General features: G+C 34.9%; 1 protein-coding gene across 1 annotated transcript in view; it reads right to left on the bottom strand.

The window, feature by feature from the left end:
• LOC129228365 (metabotropic glutamate receptor 3-like) overlaps positions 1–1079 on the bottom strand; it is a 144891-nt gene extending 143812 nt beyond the window's left edge. Inside the window, exon 1 of the mRNA XM_054863044.1 lies at positions 924–1079. Coding sequence (XP_054719019.1) covers positions 924–1079 — 156 coding nt within the window. The remainder of the gene's footprint in view (positions 1–923) is intronic.
• Positions 1080–13983: the final 12904 nt, after the last annotated feature.

Genomic DNA, 13983 nt, shown 5'->3' with positions numbered 1-13983 from the left:
CCTATTGCTATTACTTTAATTATTAAGTTACAGCGACATAACTCAGCGTGTTAGACTATCATCTTATGCACTTTAACTTCAAAGAGTAAAATTAACTGCCATAAATGTAATTCAAAGAGATTTTGGCCAAAATGCTAAAAGGTCTAAAAAGTCTCATTTTTGACTACGAAAATCACTTTTGATGACCTCTAAAAAATCAAAGGTCCAGTTTAGAGAAAAAATAAAAGTGGTTTTGAACATCTTTTATATACAGCTTTTAGGGGCATGACGGTATGAGTTTCAAAAAAATTAAAAATTATCGAGCGCACCCATCCGTCGAACCTGTATGGATTGACCCTATAATGTAATAGCGTGGCATCTTTCTGATTTATGAAGAAAACCCCAAAAGCGGTATTGCAAATAAGGCCAAAACTAATACAGAATTGCAAGTAAATACAAAATTGCAAGTACTAGAATTTCACTCGCCTGAAATTCTTGCAACGCAGTCCATAGCCTTATTTGCACCCTTTGAGAGCTTTACCAGTCTGGACGGACCGCAATCAAAATGAGGTCGATATACTTTATAAATTCGCTCATTTAATCATTATCTGGGAGCTAAAAATATTTTTCGCAAGAGTGAGAAGTCTGCATTCGTGCCATTTGTGGGTATTCAGGAAAATTTTAGACAATGATATTTAATTTTGCCAGGAAGTGGATAAAAACCATTAAAATCCCGAAGAGTTCTACGGAAATTCTCAGCAACGTTTCGGAATTTTTTTTGCAGTGTATGGTCGGATAATTGGCTAAATCGGTTTATTGCAGTTTGGATAATCGGCACTCTACTGCGTACATAATCTATGGAGTCTGCCACATGTGTATTGGAAACAAAGGCGAAAAATAGAAACGATAAAAAATAAAAGATGAGCTTTTCCGTAACATTCTACCTGCAAGCGGCCGCATTCATATTTGGCGTTTCTTTCGTGAATGGGAAACAACGCCCCCAACATGATGTCACCAGAAACGTTGCTCATTCTCCTGATTGGCCAGTTCATGTTCGAACTGATGGTGGCGACGAGGGGCATTAGTGGAACGATGTGCATCATGATCTTCCAAAACGTTCCCAATGAGGGCATTTCTTGACACACAAATAGCCTCTGAAACAGAAAAAAAAATGCATTTATTAAATTTGTTATCTGTTTCACTATATGGGTGACTTTTTATATGTATTTTAAAAGTTATGTGGTATTTAGAGTTAAAGGCATTTCCGCAACAGAATGTTTTGCAATGTTCAGCACCGGTTCTTCGGCTGAATAAGAATGCTCTGCTGAATTTACATTAATAACATGAGTCCATTTAATTTTTCCAATTCTACGCTGTAAAAACAATTCAGAAGCGTTCCTAGGAAATAATGGGCACCTGATGCGTTCAATTACTTGCAGTAACATGTCTTGCAAAAAAACGGAACTTTTTCCGCTAAATATCAGTAACCTTTCTGAAATTATCCCTGAAATATACTGAACAATTTGGAGATTTCCTTAGTTAAAGCCAGTCATGTCTCGGAAACCTTTAAGCAAAATCAGGAAAGTTTAATGTACAGTGGTGGTAAAAAATTGCATCACCCGCGAAATCCAAATATTTTTATCATTTATAAGTAATTATGAACTATTTAACGGTATTTGCATTATATAACACGAATTGGCATCGGTACATGATGCAAGCTATTGCGTAAGATTGCATCATTCTTCTAACTATGAAAAAAAACCAGTTGAACGTTCGACGCATTCATTTACGATCTGGACTTATGAGTTGCAGTATGTCGAAATACGTTCAACTGACACCACAAAGAAAGAGTGTTGCCGTTGCATTGGACAAAGAAGGATTGTCGTCACGTTCCATAGCAAAAAGGAAAAAACTGTTTGTATTCGACTGTTGTTCGACTACTGAATAAGCTAAAGAGCACTTGAAGCGCACTAAGGAAAAGTAGCAGTGGTCGTCCACGAATATCCAATGCAGCACAGTTAGACGCCGCAAAGGAGAGGAATATCATCCCGACTGCATTCAACACACAGTCAAGCATCCCGTATCCCAGACCATTTGGGGATGTATTTCTGATCAAGGAGTTGGTGGGTTTCACTTTGTGCAAGGAACAGTAAACGCACAGGTGTATATTGGCATTTTGGCGGAGAAATTGCTTCCTACTATCAGGGATCACTTTACTTCAGTTCCAAACGTCATTTTCCAGGATGATTCTGCTCCGTGCCATAGGGCAAAACTGGCAAGAAAAATTTAAAAACCTTTATCCAGCCATTAGACTTAAATTGACATGGGTTAAGTAATTTTTTTTTCTCTAAACCCACACGCAGGTTCAGAAATGGAAAAATGAGCATGGGGTCAGCAGTTTGCCTTGGCCCTGAAACAGCCCCGATCTAAATCCGATTGAAAATTGTTGGAATAGAATGGGTGTAGAAGTGATGAAACATAAGCCAATATCGCTTGCAAAAGTCTGGGAATCAATAATTCGTGTCTGGCGTCATAAACTCAGTAAAGAATACACTCAATCACTCATCCGTTCAAATGTCCCGTAGATGTCAAGCTGTCATAACAGTTAGAGACGGACAAAATATTAGGTTATATTTTATAATGTTCAAACATGTCCATGTGACTTTTGTTTATTTTTGAACAGAAAGAGTGTTACAATTAAAACCTCTACTTTTTCGTCGTCCATTTGGCAATGTGGATGCACTTTACATTGTACTTCCATAATTGTACCATGTATTTCCATAAATAAAGTAAACACTTATCGGATTCCTTCTGTTAAATGCTTATTTCATAAGTTTTGCAGAATTTCAATACATTCATCGTTAATCGGTCGGCCCAAAACTTCACACATATCCCATTGTTGTGAAAATGCGAGGGTGATGTAATATTTTTTTCCAGACTAACTGATTAGACACTTCCTGATTTACTAAGAGAGCTCTAGACGCATAAATTTAACAATTGTATAAGCTAAGCCGGAAATGCAAGCAGAAGCTAAGCATCTCCATCGCCTTGCCACGCTGTAGCCATCCAGCGATTTATTCGCAACTATTCCAAGCTGCAACTATTCCAGTGACTTATTCGCAACCATTAAGAGCTTAGTCATTCTGGACGGTCCAATGTCGCACGAGAGCCAATGCAACTGAACAAGCTAGGTTAATCTTTAAACTGGTAGCTAAAAATATTCTTCAAAGCAGTGAAACGACTGCACTCGTGCAACTTATAGCAATTGATGAAATTTGTTTGCAAAGATACTTGATTTTACGGTGAGATTGATGAAAATCTCTCAAGTCCCAAAAAGTTGCACGGAAATATAATCAGTGCCGTTTCGGAAGATTTTTACAGTGCAAAAGAGGATTGGATCATAATACAGTAGAATTTTCTTCAGGAGGAGGGTTTAGTCGTGACAGACTTTACCAAAACCGAAAACAAACCCAGCGGGGGAAAACGCCCATCACGATCAAGACCTAATGTGCCCATCTCAGTTTTCCTGACCAAAGGCTCTGGGGTGCTAAGCAGATGTTCTGATTAAATGGTCATCCGAACATTGAACCTCCAGATCTTAGTTCGCAAGCACGTTTTTTTACCCATAAGAGACTTTAAATGTCTATATATAGCTACTAGAATTGCCACTATATATTCCAACTAGAATTGCCAATAGTGGAAAAAAAAAAAAAAAAAAAAAAACTGAATGTAGTACAGTGGACTCTCTGTATCTGAACACCCACTAATGTGAACACCCCGATATTCCAACATATTTTGATAGTACAGGCAAACTTCATAGACTTAACATAAGCTGACCTCCTCCGTACTTTGAACACCCAATAATATGAATGGATTCTCGCCTGAAAAGCGAGATTTATTTTCCTGTTTTTTTAAAAAATGTATAATCTGTAGTTAATCATTTCAAACTCTTATGCTATATTTTATAATTATTTGAAGAACATTTTATAGCGAACTTTGTCGGTATTTTATCGTTTTTTATATGCAATATAAATTTTAAAAATATAAGTCCGGAATATTGGACGTACCATAAATCTTCTCATTTTTCTCCTACAAACTTGGAATTTTGTCTATAAGATACCCTTTACCATAGTACACTGTGTACCAAATATGAACATTTTTGGTCAAGTATTTTATAATTCCGACTGAAGGGGTTAACCCCCTTCAATTATTACCTCTCTGTACTCTGAACATGTTCACAATCGGTGCTCGGGGATTCCGATGAATCAAATTGGAAAACCTGAAATACCTTCACAGTTTTATCACAATGATTGAAGTATTAAGAAGATGAAGAAAGGAAGAAAAAGAAATATATTTTCGTGGATATTGCTGCATTACATTAAAACACTCAGCTGAGCAATAGGAGCCTGAAGTTTCTGCCACTGAACTGCGTATATTTCAAGAAAGTAGCATTCAAAATTTTTAAAGTACGATTACTACAAGCAATATGCGGCTGAGAATTAGATGGAGAGCTTTTTCCATAAACAATTGGATGAGAATACACAATGCAAAAACAGATTAAAATTGTTCTTTTTTTTCAGGTATTGTACCGATAACTGTATTGTAATATTTTTTAATTGAATGTTATACGTAAAACTTTTTTCTTAAAAGAAAAGAAAGAAATGCAAGGTCCGACTGAGTTTAACTAGACATTGCACTAGCTGCCAATCCAGAATTTAGGACCTCTATCTCAATAACTTGTATTGAGATAGAGGGGGCCAAGTAAGGAACATAGTCCATTTACGCAATAGAATACATATGCATGCATTTCCAGACCTATATAATAAACACCCCCATAATCAGAACACTTTGGCGCTGTCCCATGAGTGTTCAGAATAGAGACTTCTTCTTGTAAATTTCCTGACGTAGACAAAACAAAATGAAAAATATTACTGAAAATCAGGAAGACATTCGACACTTTTCACTGTAAAAAAATTCCGAAACGTTACTGGTTATCTCCGTGGAACGTTTCGAGATTTCAGAGGTTTTCACCTATTTCCCCGCAAAATCAAGTATCTTCACAAAAAAGTTTCCTGAATTGCTAAAAGATGCACGAATGCAGACATTTCACTGGTGTGAAAGATATTTTTTGCTACCAGTTTAAAGAATGACTGAGCATGTTTATAAGGTGTATCGGCTTCAATTTGATCACAACCCATCCAGATTGACTGAACTCCCAATGGGAGCAAATAATTCACTGGCTAGCTGCAGCCTCGCGAGGCAGGAATTGCAGGCAAGAAATATGATTGGTTCGTGCTTGCAATTATTTGCGCAGCTTTGGCCATGGTCGCGGTAATGCTTGTGGAACTTTCTTGGTAAACCAGGAAGGTTCTAATCAAATACATTAAACCTATTTAATTTTTGTAGAAGGTTCACGACTGGCTTTAACAGGGGATATTTCCCAGCATTTCAGGAAGGTTACTCACGTGTATCGGAAAACGTTCCTGGTTTTTGTAAGAAATGTTACTGGTTGAAATTGGGCACATCAGCTGCCTATTATTTCCCAGGAACGTTTCTGAATCGTTTTTACAGTGTTCTTGTCGTACTATTTTTGGATTCGAGTACGTTTATTGATTCATTTACCGATCGTTTATAAATGATATCAGGATTTGAGGGAGAGTATGTTCGAGGAAACTGACAGTTGGTGACAAAGAGCACTGTAAAAACATTTCAAAAATGTTTCTGGGAAATAATAGACACCTGATGTGCTCAATTTCTCCAAGAAACATATCTTGCAAAAAACAGGAATGTTTTCCGCTAAAAGACAGAAACCTTTCTCAAATTTTCCTTGAAACTTGCTGAAAAAATTTGAAATCTCGCCGGTTAAAGCCAATTAATGCCTCGGGAGCCTTTAAGCATTCATTAAACCTTTACGATTTTCCAACAAAGTTCCAGAAGCGTTAACGCAACCGAGGCTTCAGCTAAGATAGAAGTGCAAGAAAGAGGCTAGCTTCTCCATTACAAAGGCGACAGCTATACAGAGAACTTATTAACTCTCATTGGGTGCTATGTAGCCTGGACGAGTGATAACCGGGTACTAGCCGACACACTGAATACACTCAGTCAATCTTTAAACTGGGAACTAAAAATATTTTCCACATCAGTAAAATGTCGGCATTCGTGCAACTTGTAGCAAAACAGAAAACTTTTTTGCAAAGATACTTAATTTTATGGGGGAATGTGTGATAACCTGTGAAATTCCGAAACATTCCACCGAAATAATCACTGACGTTTGGGATTTGTTTTTAGTATATGACCTGTGACAATAGTTGCATCGGTTTAACACAAAAAAAAATCATTAATTGTCAAGGCCCGTAAAGCGTCAGCGCCATCTAATGGGGCCATGATCTGATACATTCACACATAAGGAACCATTATATATTATATATACGTATTGCGGGCGTGACTTCACTGTCACGCGCTACGTACAAATTATTTTGAATACAAGAAAACGTTTTTGGAGGTAGGGGTCATCGGCGGATTTTTTAGGACTGAGTTCCTGAGTCCTGAAGGCGTAATTGGAACTACAAAAATCTCGGAGGGGGGGGGGGGAATAGGCAATATTATACTCTTTTGTAAATTACGATAATGAACGGTAAAAAACCAAAACGAACATTCTTGCCTTAAACCATACATTTGAAACTATAATCATCAGCATAAATTTGTATTTTAATATGTTCAGAAAAATTTTAGCTAGTCTTTTATAAACAGCATTCAATGCTGTAACTTTTTCTGCAGTTCAGAAGTATTTGGAACACTTAAGAACTGTCAAAGTATAATGAAATAATTTCCTTTCTGATTAATATAAAGTTTTACATGGAACTAAAGAAGCAGTTTCGGATAATACGGACAATACATTTTTTTTCTAATCTTTCTTTTTAAAAAAACTATATTAAGTGAGAATTTTATTTTCTTGAATCTATACCAATTTTACAAAACTCAATTGAGAATCAAAATTTTCATCAGATACAAGTTTATTTTTAACTGAGTGGAGTTAAAGGATAACTTCAATTTCTTTTTTATACTCTGTTACTGCTTCTTCAGTCCCTTGTGAAACTTTATATTAATCACAAAGGAAATTATTTCATTACACTTTGACAGTTCATAAATGTTCCAAATACTTCTGAACTACAGAAAAAGTTACAGTGTTAAATGCTGTTTATAAAAGTCTAGCTGAAATTTTGCTGAACATGTTTAAAATACAAATTTATGATGATGATGATACTTTCAAATTTATGGTTTTACTTCCATACATGAAAAAAGTTCAAACTATTTCGCTTAAGCACTTATGGAGCAAATCAAAACTATTTAATACAGTAAAATCTCATCTATTCGTTGTCCAATTAATGCGAACGCTTATGTAACTGGAATTTATTCAGTTTGCGGTAGTATTCATTTCTCTCTCTCTCAAAGAAAAAAAAAAAAAAAAAAAAACTGGCCGAAAATTTTCGGAACGCATTAAGTACCGCTCTAACTGTTAAGACTGTTTAGTTTACATATATTTTTCCGTAAAAAATAAAGAAAACGCAGTTTAAAAAACATCTCATAAGGCAGTAAAGTGATCTTACAAGGAATGTGCAAAATTTTCGTGCCGAAAATACATCTTAATCTCATTTTTACTTTTTTCAAACATTTTCTCTACACTGCATGATCTTGGAAAATCTGAAATTTATTTTTGAACTGCTAGGGATTAAGATTCCTATTTTTTTTTTTGGTTGTACAATGGTTGGACTATTTTTCCAGGCTTTTGTTTAGTTTTGACATAAATTTGTTGAGTATGGCGTGAGCTGTTACTTTTATCAGTATTTTGTTGTACAGTCATAGAAAAAAAAAACGAAATATGCGATAATATTCAAAGATTATTGACACTAGAGACACGTGTAAGGTGTTATTGTTTCAGGAATAAAAAGTTCTACTTAAATATGTTAAAAAGTTGTTGTTAAGGGGTCGTCTTCATATTAAAACGAGCATCAACTTCAAATTTTTCATTGAGAGCCCCCCTTTCTTATCATATATTCGTAATAAGCGTTATTTTTTTAACTTTGCATACAAAGTTTTGTTTAATTCGATCCAACCGTTACTTCAGAATCGAGTTTTGAAAAATTCCTCTCGTAATGTTAAAACGTATTTTGATATTTTTGCTCATAACACAAAAACTAGATTAGGCTCGGCAAAGATTATTTTTTTATATCAAAATATGAATTGACCCAATAAAAAAAACATTATTCACAACACCAAAAATGAATTTAATTTTTTTATGAATTATTATAATATTTTTTGAAAAAAAAATATGATCTGAAACTATATTAAATTTTAACAGAGAAACAATCTAGAAGAGCTCTTATGAGGGAATCCAAAATTTGAGCTCAAAATATTGAGTAGTTTTCGCGCTATGCTTAAAAATTCATTTTTTCCTACTTTAGGGGCCCGTATACGTTTTTAAAACAGAAATTATGAAAGTTAGTTTCTTCGTAAAAAAAGAAAAAAAAATGTTCAACAAAATAAGCAAACCAATTATAAGGTGGTTTTCTTACATTACAGTTACGTCTATGAATTTTTTAAATGTATAAATGTATTCGTTGTTTCTGCAGAAGAATAACACAATATTGCAACCGTCTTTTTTTTTTTTTTTTTGTGGACATCGTTCAAACGTCAATGTGTAAGCAATGCGAAACACTACTTCATTGTCCAATAAAAGAATATTTTATAGAACTTTTAAAATTAAAAGCTACACTTAAAATACATCTTTTTTTTTTCTTTCTTTCTGCGTTTAGCCATTGCCTTTTGTAAAATAAAAACTCAAAATAAAAATAATAATAATAAATAAATAAAATAAAAAAATTAACATGCACAACTTTTTCATTGAAATCTACAATAAAACCTCATTGTCTTGCCAGTCATGTTGCAATAGGCAGTGTAGAATTAATGGCTCTTCCCGGTGATAATTTGCTAAAAGAAAAACTACTGCTTTGTCTAAATCGGGAAAAAGCACAGGAAAAATAGCCGACAGCGTGAAATTTCCTCTTTATCAGTACCCAGATGGGTCAATAGGTAATATTTGCTCTTAGATAACTTTGCTGGTTTTTAGGAATTATTACAATTATTTTTTTTTGTAAAGTGTAAAAAATAATTTTCATGTGTTAAGATCTAGGAGAGGAAACGTCAGTTGCAGTAGTCGGTAGCGTGCTTTCAGCCCGTATTCTGCACGAAAGTAGTAGTTGTGACTAATTGTGAACTTTTTTTTTTTTTTAAAGATTTAACAAAGCATTAATTTGGATGTTAGATTAAGTTGAGTTTTTGTCTATTCTTAATTATAATTTAAATGCTATTTTTCTACTTACTTTCTCTATTATTGTCCGTGCATATCACATTAAAATCATTCTCGCAAGACAAAGATAAAATTTCAAATTATTTTCTTCTTTTTTGAATATTACGGGAAAATATCGACAAAGAAAAAAAGTTATAATAAGTTATTGTTATCAACTATTAGATGCCTATCTTATTAAATGCATGTTTTTCAGAATCCAATATCTGAATATTCCGCTACAACTTTATGACACTGCAATTCAATCTGTTTTCTGATCTCATTCGTTAAGCAAACAAAGGGCCACATTGGCTAGCTTCGCGGGCTGAATATGGCCCGCGTCTTTACTACGATGTAAATTCGGTTTGGTTAACCGCTTCGGTGGCTGCTGTGGGTCCCAATAATGGTCACAACAGCCTAGAACGAGGTTTAGCAGACATTGAAGCAGGTGTCATGTCATTGAAGCTGAGAGTGCTTAAAAACTGGTGGATGAAGTAAATTTATCTCACCAGTGAGATGTCTTAAACATACAGCAGATAAAATTACTTTATCTACCAGTTTATTAGCACTCTCAGCTTCATGAGGTGACTTCTGTTTCAGAATGATTAGTTCTGATTTTTCTGCGAAATTCACAGCAGGGACGTAATTGTAGCCCTGGATAGACTAACCCCACTGGCGGGTAAGTAGCCTAATGCCTGATACTTTACAAAATGTCCGCTTGCAAGTGCGCGAAACAGAATCAAATAATGCTACGCTTTGTTTGCAAGGGCAAAGTTACAAAATCGGAAAAATGACAAGAAGTCTGATTTTAGTTCACCTTGGTTTAAGCTAAAATAACTTTTGTCTTTTTAAATTACGGGTTAGACCATCTCGAATCTCATTGCTAGAAACAGCATTGGGGAAATTACTTTCCTAAATTGTTTTTAAGAGCCATCACATGTTTAACTAAAACCGCCGATTGTGTTATGCTTTTTTAATAATACCACGCATTATGATCTTTCGCATCAAATTTGGATTTGAAACAAATTCTCTTTTTTTGATTACAAAAAAGCTGCTAGAACAATTACTGTGTTTGTCCACTGTGTTAATTCAAATATCCAAATTATTCCCAAATAAAGTTCGAATATGAACGGTTTGCTCATTTATATTCTCCTGTTTCTGTTTTATTTTTTAGATTGATACTTCGATCATTTTATGTATTTAGAGCAAATTTTCACGGAATAATTGGACCTTGCTTCGCTCAAGTCTCCAATCTATTTAATGCTGCGTCTTCCCACGTTGTGCGGCATATTTTTTATATTTTTGTGCGCGATGGCTCAAACTTCTGCCGATGTTCTGCGAAATTAAAAATGCGCAATTCCATTTTACATCAAAATACTTTCTATTCATTCCAAAATAAACCTGTAACATAGGTGCAATACATTTATCAAGCATATTCACACCATGATTCTTGGTATAAGATTGGATATTTACATTTCTATAAGGCTAATTTGCTGAATGATTATATAAGCAATCCAATAGGTTCATATTAGAAAAGGCAAAAAGTTCCTTTACTTTTAATTTCCGATTATTTGAATATAAAACAACGATCTTTACGATGGACCAGCCAAACACCATTCGTCTTTCTTAGGTTAATCCAGATAGACAAAAATCATTAAATATTTTAACTTTTTTTTCAAAAAAAAAGTTTTCGACCGTAATCGCTTTTTGGCGCAACATTATCGGCCAAAAAGTATCGAATTACGGAAAAAAAAAGAGAACTTCAAAAAATTATGAATTGAGCTGGATAATCCCGATCTTTTGTTTGTTTACATTCCGTTACTTGATAAGCCGTGACCTTGAAAGAAGCGTTTTCAATGTGGTGACGGTCTCTAAGACGTTTTTCATTAATAACTCCTTTCTACTGCACGGAATGCAGTGAAATTTCGTACCCTCGCTGCATTTTACTGTCTTAACATAACTGTGTAGCAAAAAATAAGGGTTCCTATTTGAAAATCAAGAGTTGGTGCTCATTTTGCTTTGTATATGGTCCCTTATCAAAATTTTACCTTCGTAGTTTTAAAGAAGACTTTAAACCAAGTCTGATGACACCTTTCTTTTCTTTCTAGCATGTATAATGGCCGAATAATTAAAAGTGTTTCGTTTTTTTTTTCTATGACTGTACAAAACCTTTCAGCCCTGTACTCTTTTTGCAATAGCAATTTATTTCAGATCAGTCAATTTCATTTGAACATATGAAACCAGGAGATTCCTCAGAATATTTCGTTTCTCTATAACAACTCAAAATAGCTTACTTTCGAAATCACGCAAAATGAAAATGAACATTCTAAAAAAAGAAAGGAAAACAAATTACAACGAGTAGATCGTTCTTTTTGCGCAAAAGCCAGGTGGGGGGGGGGGCTTTTTTTTTCTTTGTTTTAGTTTCTAATTTGTTGAAATAATCGTTGATTATTTTGAGCATTGCAGCTGAATGCTTAGCCGATATTTTCCTTTTAGCCGATATTTTTAATAGTGGCTTTCCGTTCAAAATAGTTTTCGATTTCAACACATTTTCAGCAAACCACAGGCAGCTTTGCTACTAATAATTCAGTGTACAGTGCTTTTTTTATTTTCTTCTTTAAAAAATTACATTCGCTATTCTCTTCATTTTCACTTCTTTACTACTCAAAATATCACGATTTTTACTTTTTAGATTTTGAAAGTCATTACTATGTGTAAAGTCCTCCCGAGACTAGGGGGGGGGGCATTGCCCCCTCTCGCACCCATATAAATCCGCCCATGGTAGGGGTTTAGGTAAGACTTAGGAAATGTGACACTTTGTGACAAATGGAGGAGGGTGTCAAATATGATGAAGAAAATTGTGACATCATTGACGAACAGCCCCCCTAAACGTTCTCAATCCTATGATCTTTAGAACGTTGTACTTCTAATCTGAAACTTCCTCTTTTAAAGTCGAAACAAAGTAAAAAATATCATGAGAAATTAGCACAAAATCAGCGGGGGGGGGGTCTTTTGCACACAAAATATGTTGTGTTGAATGCTGTCCCGAAATGCTTACCATTTTGCTTTAAAAATGTTACCCGGAACAGTTACCCATGGAATTTCACAGACACTAATTCAGTTTTTATGTTTTCTTTTCACCAGCATAAAAGAAGTAGACTTTATTTCGATTAGAAATATAGCAAATTATATCTTTGTTCATCATTTTATTTTCTCGTGTTCGCAATCCTTCTTTTTTCTGGAGTTTTTTTTTTTTTTTTTTTTCCTTTTTTACGTTAATTATTGATTTTTTTATTATTGAAATTTACAATTTTACTGTTTTGTATTGCTCCCTCTTTTGTTATCTTATTTCCTCATAGCTTGTGTGCGAGTTTGTGGAGTAGGAGGGAAAATGACCGACACACTGGTTGCCGGAAATTTTAAATCCTCCGACTGACTTTTACCCAAAATTCAATCCAAGAGAAAGAGATAACCAGCAACTCGTATACCCCAAAATCAGTCCGATTCCGACTGCACGACCCTGTCAACGACTCCGTAGCCAAGTTTTCAATTTTGGTTTTGAATGTAGCATATTTTTGTTCGAAGAACATCCATCCGAATGTGGAGTTGCCTAATTCTAATTCCAGTCCAGTAGCTCAGTTAGATGGTTCTACTGAGGTGGGGGGGGGGGGGGGGGTGCATCCATGCACTTGACTTGATGAGTTTCATGTTAGTTTTACTGCAGTAACTAATCTGGTATTAATAAATTGAGAAGCTTAATCATTAGTTAGTCAATAATTTTACAACTGGATGGAGAGAATAAGTCACTTAGGTGGTTTAATAGCGCCATCTATGAAATAACAAGTTAATTTAAAAAATGATATCCTGTATAACAATGCCACTAAAATATGTTTTTCAACACAAAACTTCTGTATGTATTCGTGCCAATGGCGTAGTTATAGCAAAAAAAAAAAAAAAGAAAAAAAGATTACAAACCAGCACAGATTTGCAAAAATATTTTGGCATTAAGTTACTTTCGTTGAGAAATTTTGTGCTTTCTGTCTACCAGTGGAATTAATAAGTAGCAATGTACTAATAAATTTTGCACAGTTGCCAGTAGGTGAATTGTTTTCAATCAATCAAATTAAGGCCCTGTAGTGGAGGAGCATTGATTCAGTGCTTCGTAGCGTTAGCATTGCTGCCGGTGTTTACATTTCCTTAGCATGTGTTAAATTGAGTCACATGGGTGGTTGTACGGCTGTTAATTGTGTAAACAGCTCCATAAAAGGATTTCGGCTCTTCAGATTTCCAGTAGATGTAGAAAGAAAAAGGAAATGGATAAATAAAGGCACGTGAAGTGACTGGCAGCTTGGAAACGACGCCAACAGTTTCCAAAATTTCGCCAATGTTCACCATCGCTCTCCGACTCTCTCGTTCCCTGTTTGGCGAAGGATTGCTAATAAAGGTAGCTTTCCCTGTTGTACGCTTGCTCCAAAATGGCGGATGCGTCGGCCTCTCCAGTTATAGGGGTTCTAGATCAAATCACAGGAAGCTTCTTAGAAGAAAGCTTCTTCAGCGACTGGATCTATACTTTCACTAATTCGTCACAAGTGATGTTCGAGATGTTTAACGTATCGTACGACAGAAAGAAAATTACTTTAGGTGAAAGCGCAGTTCTCTTT

This window comes from Uloborus diversus, chromosome 8 (assembly GCF_026930045.1).
Source record: "Uloborus diversus isolate 005 chromosome 8, Udiv.v.3.1, whole genome shotgun sequence".
Classification (NCBI taxonomy): Eukaryota; Metazoa; Arthropoda; class Arachnida; order Araneae; family Uloboridae; genus Uloborus; species Uloborus diversus.
The sequence above is the reverse complement of the archived record's forward strand: the minus strand, read 5'-3'. Positions and strand labels throughout refer to the sequence as shown.